At 34.7% G+C, this 21,899-nt stretch overlaps 2 protein-coding genes across 2 annotated transcripts in view; one reads left to right on the forward strand and one right to left on the reverse strand.

Moving 5' to 3' along the window:
• Window positions 1–3,371: 3,371 nt before the first annotated feature.
• Window positions 3,372–6,522, reverse strand: LOC127871417 (synaptobrevin-1-like). The gene is made up of 5 exons (XM_052414331.1): window positions 6,403–6,522; window positions 5,564–5,634; window positions 4,800–4,997; window positions 4,040–4,183; window positions 3,372–3,567 (listed from the first exon to the last, which is right to left on the reverse strand). Coding segments are annotated over exons 1-5 (435 nt in total). The 5' UTR covers window positions 6,405–6,522; the 3' UTR covers window positions 3,372–3,547.
• Window positions 6,523–7,862: 1,340 nt separating this feature from the next.
• The window catches only part of LOC127871411 (importin-7-like), a 67,469-nt gene continuing 53,432 nt past the window's right edge, over window positions 7,863–21,899 (forward strand). Inside the window, exons 1-2 of the mRNA XM_052414316.1 lie at window positions 7,863–8,052; window positions 19,310–19,391. Coding sequence (XP_052270276.1) covers window positions 7,969–8,052; window positions 19,310–19,391 — 166 coding nt within the window. The 5' untranslated portion in view covers window positions 7,863–7,968. The remainder of the gene's footprint in view (window positions 8,053–19,309; window positions 19,392–21,899) is intronic.

Here is a 21,899-nt window from a genome sequence, read left to right on the forward strand (position 1 = left end):
TATTTCCTCTCTGATAGGCGTTTCTTGTTTGATTTAATTATTTTTAATTTGTTTAGCAGTCACATAAACAACCAAGCTATGTAATATGGAATTTTTACACCCATTATTGCTGCTTCTTCCTGTATTTGCGCGATGATTATCTGAGATATTAACTATATGATTCTATATTCTCAAATCTTTTCTATAAAGAAGGAATGTAGTTAACAATTGTTAATAGTTTTATTTGATCGTTCGTCAAAAAGTTGTAATTCTGTTACTCTTGTATCTTCAATGAAATTGAGTAATTAAATAGTAATTAAATTGAATGCGTTTTAATTCCCTTTTATTATTGTTTAATTTGAGTTACAATGCTATGACGTTAAATTTTATTTACACTTAAATGTATTATGAATATTGCTGGGCCAAGTGTGAGGTTGAGCGCTCTATAACCAGGTTTAAACCCCCAATGCTTTGCATTGACCGTTCCAATGCGGTGACCCCAGCTTTATTCATATTTTGTGTTTATGTTGGTTTGTATTGCGCTGTATTGTGCTGTTTTGTACTGTTTGGGCAATCGGTCACTTGCCTTAAATAAAGGACCAACTAATTGTTTTTAATGAAAATTCAATACTGCTCCAGCAGCTGGAGTTTCACTTCTTTATATTGTATTAACTATGTTTAAATTATTTTACTGTCTCGTTTAACAGCTGCTTTCAATATGTTATTATCTATATGCGTTTCCTATTTATTTATTTATTTAAACTGTTTTTAAGTTATTTGTAGGCGTATGGTCTTTATTAGCATAAATCTCTCAGTTTTTGTGTTTTATGAGTAGTTACCTCCCTTTGCTTGACAAATGCTTTGCCATGTAATTTAAATTTGGTAGAGGATGAAGTTCACTTTGCAATGTTTTGTCAATGAAGATTTGTTTGTCAAAGCATTTTAAACCAGATCCTCTATTTCACCAACACTTCCATGACTTTTTAACACTATCACTATGTGCTTGAGCGGAACTTAAGGCCCTAATGAATACTTAACATAAAACGTATCCGTTGAATATGAACCGATTCTACAGCATTGGTTATTCCGTAACGTCCTAGCAACTTTAACCGAGTAAAAAATCACGTTTTATTCCGAGAAGAATCTTTTAAAGGGGCCTTTTCACGTTTTAGTAAATTGACATAATTAAGTTTCAGATTCGCAAATGTTCGTTGTAGTTATGATATTTGGGAGGAAACAGTAATACTGAACCTTTACCATGCTCTAACATATCCATTTTATTCATCTTTTGACGATTTTAAAACCTGAAAATTATAAAGCGTTGCAACGCGAAACAAATAATTTGGAGAATTCTGTTGGTGTCGTTATATTTTGTGACATAACCAGGATTGCTTATATAAAGTATAAAATACATCATTCATTGTATTAGCACGGATGGTCGAGTGGTTTAAGTGTTAAAATTTCACTCCAGGTGTCAGTGGTTAGAGCCAAGTTGAGGATTACTCTTTTTCTGTCTTTAATGTTATTGTTGTTTTTTACTGGAGCTTTTTAGATCAAATGTTTGCATGTATCAATATAAAGTATTTAATGACAAACTTCAATAACTGCCAAAAATCTGTGAAAATGCCCCTTTAAAGTGGTTCTACTTTTTGACGATGCTGCGAAGCAGCTCGTCTAAGTTATCATACCATGAAAAATTCTTTACAATGGCGACCTATGTAAAAGACCCAGCCAGTCCGATTGAGATAGCTCGATTTTTCTAATCGGCATACCTCGCTGATTATCATTGATAAAAGTATAGGAAGCTCAGCTATAAATAGGACAGCATATCATGGGAAAAAGATTTAATAATAGTTTATAAACGTTAATTTTAAATCAGTTATATTCAATCCATTATATGTTTATAGATCAATGAAACAACTATGCATTTTCTGTATTGTATTTGACATTTGTCGTGATTCAGTAAATAAATTGCGAATTAAAACGTGTATAATTAACTTTCAACGCGATCATTAGTGTAAAGAAAACGAATTATTTCGAACCTGCTATTTGTAAACGTTGTAGCGACTATGGTACATAAACAGCATAATAGCCGTATGACATTTGTGAAACTCGCTCTTATGCGTGCTTTATCATTTTGCATATTTTAATAAACTTTTCAAACAGATATTACAGAGCCACATCGGTGCACATACTATGTTTGATAATTCATTCGTTTGTTTGATAGTGTTTGCTGTTTTAAACACATATTAGGTCATATCGCGGAGATTTAGTTAACCTTACCATGTGTTAATGGGCGAACTCACGTATTCAAGTGCTCTTACGACTATGTGCTCACACCTACTTTCGGGAATCATCATGAAATTATTGCCGTACTTAACGAACAAACATGCCTAAGATTATTGAATTAGAGAGAAAAAAATAATCAAAAGAGAAAAATTATATGTTCATGCACATGGGCATGTGAAATCACGTCCGTAAACATAGCATCATTAACTTAGGAAAGAAAAAAAACGAAATATAAAGTTTGGTATGATAAACATGTGAACTTAAAGAGCATGGTGTAATTAAAGAGCTTGTCGAGTTTTGAATTTATATGCTAACCCACAAACGTTTTACTGTAAAAGAACGTTTTTTTAAGATAAGTGGTACAGAAAATACACGAAAATCCCCGTACCCCCAATTTTTTTCGTACCCTACATTTTTCGTACCTAATTTTTTTCCTACCCAAATTATTTTTCGTACCCAAATCTTTTTTTGTATTCAATTTTTTGGGGCATATTTTTTGTACCCTAATTTTTCGTACCCATTTTTTTCCTATCGTAAATTTTCGTACGCACATACACAATTGTGGTGATGTAGATAAACTTAAATAGATAAACTTTTATATCAATCCTCTTCAAAAGCATCGTCACACCAGTACTGTCAGTACTTTGATTTAAAAGTATAGCGGTTCTCGTCTTTGCAAAGTATCTTTTATTTATTCCCATCTCAAATTGGGCTTGAATTCAAAGTTAATGAACTACCTAAGATGTCTTTGTTGAACGGTGTCGCTGTTTGTTTTGCATGTTAAATAAATACATATACACGCAGAAATCTAAGTAGTACATACATTATGGTAACGTCTGTTTATAGTAAAACAATACTCGGCTCAATTATGTAAAGGAACTTGATAAAAATGTTTGTATTAAAAAATAATTGTGCATCTATAAAATATAAATGGGAAATTATATTAAAATATATTATTACAATAGCAAGACGAAAACTTGTCTTATTTTGGAATCGAACCCAGCACCTTTAAGAGCATAATCTAACGCTCTTCAATGGGCTAACAGGTTTTAGCACTAGGTGGATATTTTAAACGCGATGTTTACAAATGATAATTGTATGACTTGAGTTCATGCACATGTTTATTAATTATAAGAAACAAATTTCGTAAATGTAAACAACAATTGCATATAACGATGTTCATATTGCACAAAACGATGGAAAGAGCGTGTTTATGACCAGATGTGCATTATTGTTTCTTTGGCACAAAATGGCTGTTTGTGACAGGTGACCATGGGCGTCATATCACCTTCGTGAAATCTGGAAAGATAAAAGCATGCATATGGCAGTGCCTTGCAAGGCTGTGTTGTTAAATATTGCATTATATACCAATACAAATACATGTCACTTATATAGCGCAAAAAATATTATAAAAATATTCTATTGCGCTTCACAAACACTGCACATTGGTTATCCGTGAAAAGGATTGAACAAGTGAGTTTTAAGTCTTGATCTAAAACAGCCCTCATTGTCAATGATTTTTAAGTGGCTTGGTAAATTGTTCCACCACTTCGGGCCAACAACAGCTAAAGATCTATTCACCATCTTAGTTCGCAGTTTATATGAAGACTATGAAGAGAGCTTGAAGAACATCCAAAAAATTAGCTTTAACAAAGGTTTATCTTCGTGACATACACAGTCTACTTAACTCTAGGGAGGTGTATATATCATAAAAATAAAAGCATTACATAAGCAAATATGTTGATACATAAAAGCGAAGTCTAATACTCACGTAACACCAGCAATGTTACAGCTCCCACTATTACAATCACGACAACAACTATGCAGCATATCAATTTGCAGTTTCGAAATTGTGCAGCTTTTCGAACGTCCGTGGCATTTTTAAGGAATGTGTTGCTTGTTTCCGCCAGATTTTCTGGAGAAGATCGATGCATGTATAACTCTTGTTTCAATCTTTGTTGTATGCAAATGTAACAGTATTTTAAAGGGACTTGTTGACAGGTAGTAACCTTGTTTTAATTGTATCAGTTTCATGCTTTACTTTGCTTTTATTTTTACTGTAAAACTTTAAAGCACCATTATAATGGCAATAAACTAATTTAAAAAAGAAACAAAAATATATAGAAAAAGTTTTTTCAGCGGGGCTCGAACATGTCTTTTATAATAAAAGGCTATTTCCTTACTGGCCCATTTGTTCTATAATAATATAACTTGTAACTTGATATCAGTGATATTCGTGTTGTTACAAAACTTAAATAACAAAAATAAGACAACAACATAAATTTATAGTATTAAGTAGTTTTTGGTTTGAAACGATTTATAGTTGTAACAATTTCAAAGGATGAAAATTCATGAACGAATCTGTACTTTCAGTATGCGTCTACGTCATAAGTGGCATTAGGCTCAGTGATATAGTATTTCATTTGTTGAATCTGTGACAGTAACAAAATGAAAATTTAAATACGAAAATTTGTGACACTGTTGACAGGTTTTTAAATTATTCTTTAAACGCAATATATTCTTTTTATTACCCGTGCGATATGATAGTTCGCTCGTCTTTTCCCCGCGCTCAATGACCTTCTCGATATTGTCCGTCATGATATGCTTGACTTCATCGACCTGTCCTCGTAACCTTTCAACCGCGTCATTCTTGATGGTGCTGCTCTGTCCCCTGCTGATGACCCCTGGATCTCCGTTGTCACCCGGATAAAAGGGCGGATGTCTCTCACCTAACAAGTCCAATGCATTTGTGTGTTTCAATCCATGGGAGTACACTAGTACACAGTATAATGTAATGCTTATTACTTTGTAAGTTTAATCGCAAACTCGGTGCCTTCAAAAAACAACTTAAAAGTTGCTACGATTAACTACAATGTCCAAATTTCTCGCAATAAACGTACAAGCTTTTCTTGTACAACTTTGACCTTTCACATGTGTTTACTATGAATTCATTTTTTATCTCTATATCGATTGATATTGTCATCGCAAAAGGCGTAAAAATTATTCCATTAAACCTACCGACCTTTGTGTGTGCCCACTCTATTTATTGTTCCAGTTACTAGTACATTGTGTTTTTCTCAATACTCGTTAATCGTCGCCTTGCTTACTTTGGCATATAAGAAATAATGTAGAATAAATACATGTAAGGTAAAGTTTGGAATCACCGTGTTAGTCAAGAAACGTGCTTTATTTCGTAATGGAACTTCAATATACCAGTATTTAAAATGTCGATTTTAAACTCAACATTAATTAAATTATTGATATGGATACCACCTGACAAACGGTGTAGACAAACCTATTTCGTCCTCAGTATGTATTGCACCGTATGTCTGCCCTCGTCGAGTAGCGTTTGATCTTTTTAGAGACCTTAAGAGTAAGACATGCATATGCATTACGATGCTCAATCCATCGGAAGATAAAGATGGGTAGACACGGCCTAAATCCACTTCCTCCCAAAAAGGCAAAACACAACACAATCAACAAGCAACAACATACAATCAAATGTCATAAGCGCCTTTATACTGACATTTGCGTGTATTTTAATTTTTTGGATCTAAAAATGTAGTATCAGTTTAATATGTCCCCAAAGCCCCCAGCCAAATATTAGCGACTGCAATCAATACCACTAACCCACTTGAAGAAATGCATAAATAAATAACAATAGTCACATTGTTTAATAAGTAATGTCGTTTTTACTTATTTTAAGTTTAACATTGAATGTCTAATGATGTGTTTAGGAACAATACTAAAACTCAATAAGAACCCGTGTAGTTTACTGTCGCACATCAAATGTCCACAAGTTATTTTCCTAACTAGTGTGTGAGGGTAGCGTTTCCTTTGTCCCCTTTGAATGAGTGACAGAAAAAACATTCGTTACAAAGCGTAGATGAAATACAATTGTGATAATATAATCTAAACGTACATATTATAATTAAAACAGAATCTTGCATGCCTCAACACTTTATCATTATTTAACCGAAATTTAAATATAAGCGCGATTCCATTTAAGTGATGTACTTTGTATAGATCATACCGGAACTTATATACATAATTTATATCATACATATAGTATGCCGTAAGCAATTTGTATATAAATTCACTCGCAATGCATGCTAAGAAGGAAAGTTATCTTACATCTTACTGGGTTATGTCATAATAATTCTCCTTAGGACAAAAGTAAGACCGTTACTTCCAAGCTTTTTGCTAACATCGTTTAAGTTGTATTTCCTGAAAAGGTCAAAGGTTATAAACGTGCTTTTGTAAGAAATGTCGTAAAAGATGAACATACGAGTTTTGTTTAATTCTTTCATGTATATGCATAACATTCGGCGTAACATGGTTACGCTTTAAACCTGAGAGCATATAAGACACCCAAATAATATTCCGATTATAATGGAATGTACTCTGTGTTTAATTTATCATGATTGGGAAGAAAAGCCACGGTCAGTGGAATATATTTGAAATACGGTGGAATATATGTAATTGAACAATATCTCAAATTTAAGAACATTCGCGACACAAGTATCACGTTTTGCACTACCAAAAATACTTATCGCGACAGTTTGCCGTTGCAATCACTGTGTTTGAGTTGAAGAGTTGAACAGGACTGGTATTTTTTTAAAGAGCACACAGTTCAGCAAAAATTAAACACCCATATCTTCTATAAATATACATCTCTTCATACTTATTTGAGGTTTTATATCCTCAAGTTAAAGTTACATGAATCAATGAGTAAACTTCTGGTATCTTTATCTGATCAAACGATCACATATCTCGTTAGAATATTGTACAAATAATTTCTCTAGTTCTTGTATGTTTGGACACCTACCGATTTTAATTGTTGAATAGGATAACTCATCTTATTATCAAAAGATGTCACGGCTCGCTTGTAACGCTTATGATAAATATGCGAACGTGCTGTGATCTTTAATTAACAGTTGTAACTTTCGTATAGTAATTCATATCTAAATAATGACAAGTAACGACCTATATTGTGTATCTGTGGCATTGATACATATACCATTTATTCCAAAAAATACCAATTAATTTTGAATTTTGTTTTGGGGTTAGCAAATTAGACAGAAAGGGATGAATACATACAATTCAAAAGAAAATGTAGTTTGTAATCTATATTACTGTATGATTTTAGTGACCCAAATATATTATTCTAAATTTTACATGGTATGTTATGCATTAAATTGTAATTTTGAAAGCTTTGAAGCTGTCGTATTTTGATTATCATTAAACACTCCGAATCTGACCGAGATATTCGGGATTACATTACCATCGGAATTATTATAAAATCGTTCACTCAAAGATCTATCAAGAAACATATGTGTACTTATAGATTTATGGTTCACGTAGTTGGAACCAACATCCAGGCGCCGCCCTCTTTTTTCCAAAATAATTAATAAACGCCTTCCGGTGTAAAAAAAAAAACAGGGCCCATCCATTTTAAAAGATAACTTACAGATATATCTCACGGAGAATCAATGTTTAGACGATCGTGGGTTCAAATAAACAAAGATAAATTTATTTCAATTGATAAAATTTCTCTGTGTTAAAATTACCATTAGTTATTTTACGACATATCGTTTCTCGTTCTGGTTCTCTTGGCGCGGACCGGGGTCGCCGATCACGCGAATATTTTCGATTTGTTATTTTTTTACATAGGCTTAAAGAGATAAACCATTAGTCAACATGGATGCAAATAAGTTGATTGATGTGTTGAGAGCAACTTTAGACCCCAACCAAAGAGAGGAAGCCGAAAAACAACTTGAAATCGTAAGAGAATATGACATTCCATTCTGCAATGGCTGCTGTTGCTCATGAAACACGTGTTCTCAGTGATTGACATTACGAATGTCAACATTAAAAGGGCCTTTTCACGTTTTGGACAAAGTTAACAAAAATGCTTTAGATTCACAATTGTTCGTTGTAGTTATGATATTTGTGAGGAAACAGTAATACTATAAAACAATAATCGGACTCTAAAATATCCATTATCCTCGAGTATCCTAACATCATGGTAATAACGAAAGTCGGCCTCGCGCGACGTAAACTGTCAAGAGATCATGGCGGTTCAACACTTAAATATTACATGGGTTTATGTTTACTACGGTAGATAAAACAAAAAACATGCAGCAATATATTGCATAATTTACGTTTTCATTGCAAACCCATTGCTTAGCGTCTCGGTCCCTGTGTATCCTAAGTTCAGTGTTAAACCTTCCTGGTTAAAATTGATCAACTTCCGGTTTCAAAATTTACAAACTCATTTGCATACAGGGCTTTTTTCCTGACTGTGAAGGGGCCCTGGCCCCTCACTTTGTGAAAAAATGAGTCGCGAACTTGTAAAAATTGTGAAAAATTGAGTCTCGAACTTTTCAAAATTGTGAAAAATTGAGTTGCGAACTTCTTAAAATTGTGAAAAAACGAGTCGCGAACTTCTTAAAATTGTGAAATTCAAAGTTCAATGCATTAGTATAGTTAAAGCATGTTAAACACTTGAATATTATCAAAATTTCCTTAAATAATGCAATAAAGGCATATTTTCCTTCAATGAATACTGTATTTGATACAATAACAACACATATACATATATCCGATTTGCAAACCATTCATGTACCAAATGCAACTAAAATACCAGGTCCCAACACTTCTTTACCACAGAAATAACATTTATAAACATAGAACATTTCAAGGGCACATAACTCAGACATGTTCTGGACTTTACAGCTTTAAAACTCTGTTCTTTTTACTCTTAAAAATGTCAATAATTTTCTCAATATCTGAAGAGGAAAATTCCTTCTATATGATTATTTTCATGTTCTGTGAGCCTGACCCTCGCCAGTGCAGGATGATCTCGCTGGGAGGTTGTTATTTGATCTGAAACATTAGGTATTCATTGAACAACAGTACTTTTGTAAGAAATGTAAACGAGTTATTTTATTTTTCACATTTTTTCACAAAGCATAAATAGACTTCATACAAATTTTGAATCATGAATATGCGTCATGAATATGCATTTAAATTAAAAAAAATATATATGAAGGGACCACATTATTACCAAGATTTACAATCGTAAACAGATACGAATAAGTAGTCTCGGTCATCAATACTAGGGGACGTTTGGACTAGGGACCGTTTTGACCAACTTCCATCAATACATAAGCCGCCGCAGATGCTTTGACTTTTATCAAATAACTTTCCTTATAATGTTATCAATGTGCATGTTTCAAGACTTACCCTTCTGTAGAAAGCTTTTGTTTCTTCACTGTTATCCTAATTTCAATAAATCGGGATAATTTTGCAGCTTTTAAATTTTCTTCGTGTAGTAACGATGTTCCGCGTAACCATTTTTAGCTCATCTATTTTTTGAAAAAAAAAATATGAGCTATTGTCATCACCTTGGCGTCGGCGTTGGCGTCCGGTTAAGTTTTGCGTTTAGGTCCACTTTTCTCAGAAAGTATCAATGCTATTGCATTCAAACTTGGTACACTTACTTACTATCATGAGGGGACTGGGCAGGCAAAGTTAGATAACTCTGGCGTGCATTTTGACAGAATTATGTGCCCTTTTTATACTTAGAAAATTGATAATTTTGGTTAAGTTTTGCGTTTAGGTCCACTTTTCTCAGTGAGTATCAATGCTATTGCATTCAAACTTGTTACACTTACTTACTATCATGAGGGGACTGGGCAGGCAAAGTTAGATAACTCTGGCATGCATTTTGACAGAATTATGTGCCCTTTTTATACTTAGAAAATTGAAAATTTTGGTTAAGTTTTGTGTTTAGGTCCATTTTATTCCTTAAGCATCAAAGCTATTGCTTTCATACTTGCAACACTTACTAACTTTCATAAGGGGACTGTGCAGGCAAAGTAATGTAACTCTGACTGGCATTTTGACAGAATTATGTGCCCTTTTTATACTCAGAAAATTGAAAATTTGATTAAGTTTTGTGTTTAAGTCCACTTTATTCCTACAGTATCAAAGCTATTGCTTTCATACTTGCAACACTTATTAACTATCATAAGGGGACCGTGCAGGCAAAGTTATGTAACTCTGACTGGCATTTGGACGGAATTATGGGCCCTTTATACTTAGAAAATTGAAAATTTGGTTAAGATTTATGTTTTGGTCCACTTTACCCCTAAAGTATCATAGATATTGCTTTCATACTTGGAACACTCAAAAACTATCATAAGGGTACAGTAAAAGGACAAGTTGCATAACTCTGGTTGTCATTGTTACGGAATTATGGCCCTTTTTTGACTTAGTAACTTTTAATATATGGTTAAATTTTGTGTTTCGATCCACTTTACTTCTTAAGTATCAAGGCTATTGCTTTCAAACTTCAAATACTTTCATGCTATCATGAGGTTACTGTACCTGGCAAGTTGAATTTTACCTTGACCTTTGAATGACCTTGACTCTCAAGGTCAAATAATTAAATTTTGCTAAAATTGACATAACTTCTTTATTTATGATTAGATTTGATTGATACTTTGACGAAACTACTCTTACCTGACGTACCACAATAGACTCCACCCAAACCATCCCCCGTGCCCTTCCCCCCCTCCCCCCCCACCTCCCCCCTCCCCCCCCCCTATTTTTTTTTTTTTTTAAGATCATCTCACAAATGACCACCACACCCTCACACTATACCCCCCCCCCCCACCCCACCCCCCCCCCCATTTTTTTTTTTTTTTTTTTAAGATCATCTCACAAATTACCACCACACCCTCACACTATACCCCACCCCCCCCCCCCCAATTTTTTTTTTAAACCGGTTATGTTTGAAATATCGTCCAACCATCGCACCCAAAACCCCCCCCCCCCCCCCCCATCGCCCTGCCCCCCCCCCCGCCCCCGATTTTTTTTTTTTTTTTTTTCGCTTTTTTGGAATATAATGTAATAAATGTCCACAACCCCTCACTATACACCCCTCTTCACTCCACCCCTCCCTCCTTTGTGATTGAAAATGAGAGTCCCTTCACCTTTAACAAGAAAATAGATGAGCGGTCTGCACCCGCAAGGCGGTGCTCTTGTTTTGATATTGGCGTTGCTAGGCAGAGCTTTTACTATTAACGCCGGTTTTACCGGTTACACAACACTTAAAAATCGATTAAAACAAGCAAACATTGGTTATGCGAGTCGACAATTACTCGCGAATTCGGAATTAAAAACGAGGTTATGAAACTTATATTTCTGCTCCGAAATGGCCGTTTTTGACAGTTTTGAGCACGAAAAGTCCGTTTTACACGATTTAAAATGGCCGTTTTTGTAAATATTCACGGCCATGTCAGGTTTGTGAATTGGCCGTGTCAAAATTGTGAAATGTCCGTCCACGGCCAATCGCAAAGAAGGACAAAAAGCCCTGGCATACCCTGCCCTAGAAAGGTCACGTCGTCTGCTCTGTAAACGAAAAAAATGGGGGCAACACTTTCGGACGTTATAGCGGTCATTTTTCATGTGTTATGAACATGGAATAGTAAAATATCATTTTTTTTAAGAAAGGTGGTAATACATTTATTCTTATTTACCTATTTTAATTGCATTTTCGTTGAATTTCTTCTTTGACGCTGTGTTAACAAACCGCTGTCACTTTTTACATAAGTTGCATGCGGAAAAATAAAGCACGCAACGAGAGGTCACGAGAAAAATGGATACCACGATGTTAGAACTCCCATGATGTTGGGATACTCGACAATATATATGCATCTTCTGACGATTTAAAAACCTGTAAATTATAAAGCGTTGCAGTGCGAAACTATTGAATAATTTGGAGAGATCTGTTGTTGTCGTTATGTTGTGATACTACGAGGAGTGCATATATAAAGTATAAAATACATAGCTGAAAGTATCAGCGCAGATGGCCAATTGCTCGTAGCGATAGACTTTTACTCCAGGGGTCAGTGGTTCAAGCCCAGTTGCAATTTTGGTTTTTATGCACCCAGATCGAATAATCAGGGGCCAGGCCTCGACACTAACATCGAATGATCAGGGGGCGGGGCATAAATTGTTTTGGGCCTGTCTGTCATTGTATGTGTTTGTCTGTTCCTAAACTTTAACCTTGCTTATAAAATGTTAATTCTGAAATTGTATTCTTAATGTTACTACTAAGTTTTGGCAAATAATTCTTATTTCTTCTAAGTGACCTAAAAATAAATAATAATGTTTTTTTTCATGCAAAAAAAATCAAAATAAACATACTAGCAACTTTATTTATACGAGTTCAACAGTGTCTGTTCAGTATTATACAATTTTATTTTTCAAATACCTTCATATGCCCAAACTGTGCTTAGATTGCATGCCTTAGATGAATTTTTACATATTTAACAATTAAAACAGGTCTCCCCTTCAATCTTTTCAACAATTAGCCAAGGGACTTGTCCCTTCCACTCGTTCAATGTTTTTTTTGTGTGTTTAAGTTTGGACCCGTCGTGTCGCGTTTTTGTTTAGCTTTTCCGACTGTGTCGGCAACTGAACATACAACATCGTATAAGATCTTTTCTATAATGTCTTTCTAAACATTTCACTTCGGCTCACTTTGCGTACAATATGTTAAAAGCGTGATTTTGGACGCTTTGCAGTTTTTTAAGACGCTCTCTGGGCGCCGCCATTGTTTTTTGACAGATAGACTGTATACGCCGCTTTTATTGGAAAAATGCGCTTTGTTAAATAAACCCGATAACCATTCTATGTAAGCATCGCAAAGATCTTTAATACGCAAAAAGAAATCAATAACAATTCGTAACTTTATTTTTCAAATTCTTAATAGTACGACAAGATTTTAAAATAAAAGCGTAACAGACTTGAAAATAATTCGTAATTACGAGAATACGACCCTTATCTTGAGCTCTGTCTTGTATCTATGTTCTTTAAACTTCACATGTGCATGCATCTCATTAATATCTACAAACATGGTTTGAGATCACTAGGTCAAAGGTCAAGGTCACTGAGCTTTATTTGGTGTGAGTCTAACTACATGACTTACAGATAAAGTGTGATACTCGTTCCAGTCCATTGATATTTGGCTAAGTTATCATGGGCCTCGTTTTCTCTAAAATAGCTGCTGTTGGACTTCAAAGTGCAGTAGGGGGCATTGTATTTCACAAACACAGCTCTTGTTTTTCTTTAATTTTATTCTTGTATTTTTACTGGAGCCTTTTAGATCCAATGCTTACATTTATCAATATAAAGCATTTAATGACAAACTTCAATACACGCCAAAATCTGAAAAGGTCCTTTTAAAGCTTGGCACATCATTACTGACCCTTGCATTCATCTGTAAATAAAGACTTTTGGCACATATTAGTATAAATAGTCCAAAAGGCTACAATGAACTTTTTATTCAGTTTCATTAATGAGAAAAAAACAACGGAAAAATCAACAACGCAAAACCCGTAACGCTTAACAGATATTCTTAGTGTTTTCTAGCCAAATCAATACGACTGTAGACGGGAAATATGATGTTTCGCGCACCTGCATGATTTAAACGTCTACAAAGTTTCCGGATAATACAATGTCACACAATGCAAAGTCAGATTGAAAAAAGCTTGTGAAAAAAACGATTTCTTCCTCAGTGATCTGCGTTGGATGCGCCCTTGCGTCATTGGCGCAAAATAAAAAGATTTGTACCCACCCGTTTTCTGTATGTGGGTCCACTGGCGCATAGGAATAAGGAATAAAAACTACTTGAGTCAATTTGCAAGTCGGTAAAGTAATAGAGTGAATGCGTAACTAGAACAAATTATTTAATTGGACGTGACATCATTTCGCAGCCAATGGTTAATTTACTTTAACAAGACTTTATTTCATTGGTTAGTTGAGATTATAACAACCAATCAGATATCAAGGAAATTTCCACACCTATCAAAATGGCGATAATAATAACACCCCAACAGAGTCTTCCCTAGACCCAACATAGCAATGACGAAAAAAGTCTTCCCCTAAACGTTCATTCCTATCAAATTGACTTCGAGAATTTTCTTGGTTATTGTTTGACAACAACAAAATGACGTGCAGTTTGTGCATAAAGCAAAAAACATGCCTTTACTATCGGTAATTCTAGTTATCGAACAAGTACTTTGACATGTCATGCTGAGTCCAATGACTATAAATCTTCAGTGTTATGTGATGGTTTTGTAAATATGTTGACAATTGTTTGACAGTTTTAAAAAGTTTTTAAAATGTTTAAGTTGAATTAAAATGGTACATCCTGTGGATTGGCTGTAAGAAAAAATCAAGCAAGTTTGAGATTGCAAGTAAAGAGTTGTGTCTTCAATAATTATATGAGCATACATAACGGTAACTTGCAATAAATAAATGACCATGTATGTGTGTAAAATAGGAGAAAAATACTGCTGGAACAACAGAAGTTTCACCTCTTTATTACATGTATATTGACATTCACTTTATAATACATCATTACAGTATAGTCTAATATGAGTGTCAAATATACTTAAAAAGCAATGAATATAATGCAAACATGTACAAAAAAAATGAAGTAATGAGAGTCTAAGTAAAAAAAATCCCCCATAAAAGTTAATCGGCGCAAAAATTATGGTGTATAAATCGCTTATTAATTTATTCCTCATTATAGACATTTTATTCACATTGTTAAATAATAATGGAAATAATATATTATTAAGTTATAAATCTAGGTGCGCATCCTGTGTCTCTGGCGCATTAAAGTCGGAAAAAACGCATCAGTCTGAAGTAGGAGCGTCCTAGAGTTGTATTTGTCCAAATAAGTAATTCTCACAAAAAATTATTTTTACAACCGTAACAACGCCGTGTCTGTCACGTGGTCATTCTACAACAATTTTTATGCCCCCTTTCGAAGAAAAGGGGGTATGTAGTTTTCGCACTGTCCGTCAGTCTGTCTGTCACACTTTTCGTGTCCGCTCTCTAATAGTTTTCATCCAATCTTTACGAAACTAGGTCAGAAGTTGTATCTAGACAATATCTAGGTCAAGTTTGAATATGTGTCATGCCGGGTCAAAAACTAGGTCACGGGGTCGAAAAAACTAATCCAAGGGAAGTTGTAAGCTTTAAATGGACATAATTATCTGACCTGCCAAATTATATATTTTTGTTAAATAGATCAAAGCGGCGCAGTAGGCGGCATTGTGTTTCTGAAAAACGTAACGTGGTTAAAGGTCAAGGTCCTCCTTCAAGGTCTAAGGTCAAAAATACAAATCTAAGGGAAGTAATAAGCTTTAAAGGGAGAATTATTCAATATTGAACATAGCAACTTGATATTTGGCATGCATGTGTATCTCATGGAGCTGCACATTTTGAGTGGTGAATCTACAGTCAAGGTAGTGGCTTTTAATTATTTGCTTCTAAAAATAGAGATTTGTTAGAGACAATTATTTTCAAGGGAAGTTATTTATATAATTATAAATCTCAGATTATATATTTCCTCACCAAGAATTTAAGTTCTTTTCACAGTTACTGTACAGATTTTTTATTTTGATTATTTATAACTCAAAAGATTGATTTGTCAAAGTTTTTTGTTAAAATGATATAATTATCATTTCTTTCCTGTATTAATTTGTGAATGGTAGGGTTCATTACATTCCTGTGGATTTATGTCCATAGATACATGATGAACTCTGGCTATGATCTCTTTGATGAACCACACAGGCCTCGGTTGTCAGTGATGTCTGACTTGGTCATTTTAGACTGTCCCCCCCCCCAGTTGGATTGGACAAAATCCAAGGGAAGTAATAAGCTTTAAATGCAGATGATATCTATACCTGCCAAATGGTAAATATAAATTTTATTTCAAAGCGGGCAGTAGGGGGCATTGTGTTTCTGACGAACAAATCTCTTGTTCCATTGTTCCATTGGCTATTAACCCCAATGTTGTTTGTAGGTAACCAATACATGCAGGGTTTTCATTAGGAGGCGACCAGCGGCCGATTTGACCGCCTCAAATGTTATTCAGGCCGGCTCAAATTCGGAAAGAAAATTAAAAAAAAAACTTCGGCAAATTTTCACGACGATGACGAGATATTTATTATTTGTTAATATACTAACTGTCTGAAACGGAAGTAAACAACCTTAACCGATATATGTTAACTGCTTTCTCATTGGTCGTATCGATATAATTGTCCAATCGCGGAGCGGGTAACGAGACTGTACGACTTTGATTCAAGGTCACAAACTGTGACAAAGTCAACAATTGGATATGTCAAAAAAAGAAAGAAAAATAAACGACTTTTTCGTTTGTGTTTCGCGTAAGAACGATAGTTCGCTGTTGAAGTTATCTTGTTCCAGTTTTGTTAACGTTTATCATTTACCGGCACCTCCGGATAAATGCACTTTCCTGCTACATTTACATTTCGTTTTTTTATTCGATTTTCGACAGATTTCGTTGATGTTTTTTTCCACGGAGTTTTGATCCTCCGAGCGGTAAGTGGATTTATTTGTTACCACATTTTACAGGAGGGTGAGTCTTTCATTAGGATAAATGAAACTCTCGAGCCCCAAACTCTCCTGAATTTTTCATGATTAAGGTCGGACTTGGTTGGCTTAAATGCTAAATATATTGAATTGGCACTGCAATGTTAAGCTATGTCCAAATTTGTTTTTGAAAAGAAATGGCCCAAAGAAGCTTCCTCGGCAAAATATTTAAATCCTAAGATTGCATCAGCTGGGGCAACCTATGCCCGATTTTTTTTCCAAATAATTGCCTAAGTTAATCAAATAAAAACAATTATTCTCATGTCAACAGGCACACAATCTTTATAAACTGAATAATCAATTATATCAGAAAAAGACAGTCATTGTGTACTCTTAACACAGTATTACTTATAAATGTTCAGGTATTTGCTCATAAAATGCTTCAGTATTATTGTTTTAATTATTGTGATGTTTATCAGACTTTATTTTTCTTAAGGTAATTTACTCCTTTGGTAATATTATTTGCATTGCTAGTCACATACTCTTGGTTAAAAGGGATCGTGTTAAGTAGAGGTTAATTATATTGAATGTTATTGTTTGACATGCGATAAAGATGTTTACAGTTTGTACTGTTTCTTCTTATTTGCAATAACTACTTGTGGACTAGTCATTTAAATTGGTTTAGTTATATATTTTGAAATGTCATTGTCATTATTGGAAGTTACAACTTATTAAAATGTTAAAATTTCCAGTGTTTGTTTAATTCAGATTTTCATTAATACTGTAAAGAATACATGTTATGTACTGCACAGACATTATACATTAAGCTAGGGCCCGGGCCCTTCGCCCCCGACGGGGACATTCCACCTCAGACCCATGCATCTACATGAAAATTTAAAGAAATAGATTGTGATATCTTGCTAGCCAAAGTATTTTTTCTGTTTTGAATCTCTTAAAAATACAGGTGTCTTAAAGCTCAGGAGAAGCGATTTCTTTGTTTCAAATAAGTTAAATTGCAGGTGCTTCCGGGGGCCTCTGGCTCCCTGGACCCCTGTCCAGGGTGTGCCCTGAACCCACCGTGGGCCCTATCGGCACCCAGATTTTATTTTCAGGATTTCAAACTTGGGACAATTGACACCCCTGAGAGTTGATGTAACCTGAGGACTTAACAATTCACATTAACATCCTCTATTTTAACTGAGGAAAATCATGTAAAATATGTGCCCAAAATCGCTCAGAAGCCACGATTTGGCACCTTTATTTCAAAAAATTTCAGGGGGGGGGGGCATGCCCCCGGACCCCCCTAGCAGGTTGGCCTCCTCAAATAACTCAAAAGACTGCTACAAAGAATCCTAATGAAAACCCTGACATGTATTCGTTTTGCAACCAAACGGCTTTATGGAGATTGTTTTTAAAGAGCCTGGATGATTTCCTAGCAGTAGCACTGGTAGGGGATTGTGAGGTTAGAGGATAACAACCCAGATATAAAGCTAAGTTTTTCGTAAAAGTCAATTAAAAGCGCATCAGATAGAGGAATGTTGGCAATGGATTACCTTACCTAATAATATAAATTAGTTATTAAAGTTAAATAGGCCTGTGGCAATTAATAAAAAATGATTAAAAACTGTAAACAAAGAAGAGATGTTTTTTTGTCAGAAACACAATGCCCCCTATTGCTCCGCTTTGAAGCCATAAATTTGACCTTGACCTTTAGCCACTCAAAATGTGCAGCTCCATGAGATACACATGCATGCCAAATATCAAGTTGCTATCTTCAATAATTAAAAAGTTATGACCAAACTTTAACGAAGGTTAAAGTTTTAGGAACAATAAATACAATGATCTTTGACCTTGAAGGATGACCTTGACTTTTCACCACTCAAAATGTGCAGCTCCATGAGATACATGTGCATGCCAAATATGAAGTTGCTATCTTCAATATTGCAAAAGTTATAAAATTTTAAACAAGGTTAAAGTTTTGTGACACACGCATACAATGACTGACTGACTGACTGACACAATGACAGACAGGCCAAAAACAATATACCCCTGATCTTTCGATCCGGGGGCATACAAATAATTTATAAATTTAACATATATTGACTATATAATACATGAAATGCGCAATTTCCACGAAGAGTTCACCTGGTGGCCATCATCAGTCTTCTAAGTAACTTGCTGAGATTTCATAGTTGGTCTCAAAGCCAACAAACTGTCACAAAACCACATGTTTATGGCAATTTGGACACTCGTCTAAATTTACTGCAGGTATTGAATGCCTTCGAGTGCTGTCGCTCATGAAAAGTGTGCACTCTCATTGGCCAATATAGATTTTTCAATACAACAACATACAGCCTTTAGTCGGGCTTTTGTTGGGTAAAGCAATACATGGCAGAGAAGGTAAATGGGCTCTTAAAATATTTGGCAAAGTAGATATCGCTTTGATCTTAAGAATGCCTAGTTGCAGTTATCTAACAATACACTAATTTGTCAATTCAATCGCCCCGCAGATTCTGATTTCGAAATTCCAAGTGTTAGATTGCCAGTGGAAAGCACTGTGTTAACACTTCTGTTGTGTTGACATGATATCGCTATTGAATTTTTTTTATGTGTATTTCAGGTCCATAAAATTATTGGATTTGCACCTATTCTGCTTCAAGTTGTGATGGAAGAATCTATTGATATGCCTGTCAGACAAGCTGGTAAGATATGAAACCATCTTAATGCAACACAATTCTTGAAATTACACCTGATTGGCAAACATCATTGATCATTGCTTACTACCTGTATTCTTAAATTGAATGATAGCATTAAAATTATATGATGCAAATACAATACAATATTTTTTTGTTTGCATATGCAGTCTGCGCCAAAAAACTTTAGAACTGCACAGTGTTGTTTGTTGTCTGGTTGACATTTTGTCCGATGGGGGGATCCATTCCCTAAAGAATGTTTTTCCCATATGATATGGGACCTTAAAAACTCTCAATTGAAGGTTTCCAAAGAAAAAAATAGTTTCAACTTTTAATTAATCTCAAATCAAGCTTTGTTAGTTGAAACTTAGTAATTTATTATTGAAATCATGTTTATTCTCTATTTTAAAGTTTTTGTCCCCATTTTTTTCAAAAAAGCGCACATTTTTCCAACTGCAAAGGGGGAACGGCCCCATTCACAAAATGGTTACAAAAGCACTTTTATAGTCAATTGGACTATGAATGGTTTTATTGCAATTATATAATTATATATGTACTACGCAAATTTCAGCATATATCCACACAATAACTCAAAATCATAATAAAAAGTGGCAAGAGTGGGAAAAATAGGATAATATACAAATGAAATCACTAATTGGAAAAAATGGCAACCACAGATATGTGTCATTCACACAACATGGCAAAAAATAGAAACTGCTGCATCATTTTAAACCATGCCTGCCAGGAGGCAGTGAAGTTATCATTATAATAAGGCTTTAGTAAAACCTTGTAAGAACTCGATAAGTTACATTTATATTTTTGCTGTTCATAAAACTGTGTCAGAACAGGACTGTGGTCTTATGATATCTTGGGCTCCACAGAACAGGTCAGTTCCTTTGTATCTCAGGTGAGCGACTTTTGGCATTTCAGGCCCACTTGTTTTAAGTGGCCAGGAAATGCTGACGTGTCAGTATTTGTTGATACAAACATTTGAATTTGGTCCCTTTCATTGAAAAAAATCCTAATTAGCCATTTTATTTATTAAAAATATTCAAATTTTACCAGACTCCTTATCCCCAAATTGATAGGGAAACCCTGGTGATGTCAATTTGATGATAAGATACATGAACAGAAGTTCCCTGTGTACACTTAGCTGGTCTGTGTAAAATCTACCTGACTGACGTGTCATCTGCAAGAACTGTTCAGTATTGATTGTTCAAATCATGTTCCTAGCAGCTGCTCATTGTATAAGGATTCAGTAATAGACTGGTGTGAGGTTTTAAGCCTGCAGTATCAAGGATTTAAAAATTAAGTCTACACAGTATTGGTATTTTAATAGCCCTATCCAGCTATGACCAGGGCAATCATTGATAGTATTACAGGTATGTTTATAGCTTTGTACTGGGGCAAAACGTTATAGCAACGGTACCACATAATTTTGTTGAATTATAAGTTTCATTACGTTTTAAAATAAGGAGATAATTTCCAAAAATTGGAGAAGAATTTTAGGGGCAGGTTTTATTAACCAGGTTATCCGAAGGATACATTGGTTATTAGATTGGTGAATGTCTGCGGGTAGGTAGGCGGAAAAATTCTTCCGAGCGCAACTCCTCCTTCAATAAAACTTTTACAAAATGATTGTTATCAAATGCCCTGGCGCATATTGTCGGGATTTTATGATTCGGTCAAAATCAAGGTCGCCACGACTAAAAAAGATTGATTTTGACATTTTCTTTCAAGCGCAACTCCTCCTTTATTCTCAACGGATTTGAATGAAAATTTCACAAAGTGTTAATCAGAAAAATACCCTGGCGTATATTTTGGCGCAAAAAAACTGGATTTTTTTCCAGTCAAAGTTAAGGTCACTCTGGCTTAAAAATACATTTTTAGCTTGACTATTATAAATGAAATATATATAGTGGAGCTATCCTACTCACCCCGGCGTCGGCGTGAGCGTGCAAATGTTAAAGTTTTCGTACTACCCCAAATATTTCCTATGTCCCCTGACATATTGCTTTAATATTTTGCATACTTCTTTACCAACATGACCCCATTCTATAAACAAGAGCAGACAACTGTATCAAGCATTTTGAAAGAATTATGGCCCTTTTTTCATTTAGAATATGCATATTATTGATAAATCTATGTTAAAGTTTGCGTACCACCTCAAATATTTTCTATGTCCCTTGACATATTGCTTTAATACTTTGCAAACTTCTTTACCAACATGACCCCAATCTATTAACAAGAGCAGACAACTGTATCAAGCATTTTGTAAGACTTGTGGCCCTATTTCCATTATAATATGCATATTACTTTAGTTAGTACATTGCCATAACTTCTTTATTTATGATTACCACAATGGATTCCACCCAAACAATACCCCACGCCCAAACCCAGAATCCCGCCCCCCCCCCCCCATTTTTTTTATAATTTTGTATCCTTTTTAGCTCACCTGATTGCTCAGGTGAGCTTATGTGACCTGTCTTTGTCCGTCGTCCGTCCGTTAACATTTGT

This window comes from Dreissena polymorpha, chromosome 3 (assembly GCF_020536995.1).
Source record: "Dreissena polymorpha isolate Duluth1 chromosome 3, UMN_Dpol_1.0, whole genome shotgun sequence".
Taxonomy (NCBI): domain Eukaryota; kingdom Metazoa; phylum Mollusca; class Bivalvia; order Myida; family Dreissenidae; genus Dreissena; species Dreissena polymorpha.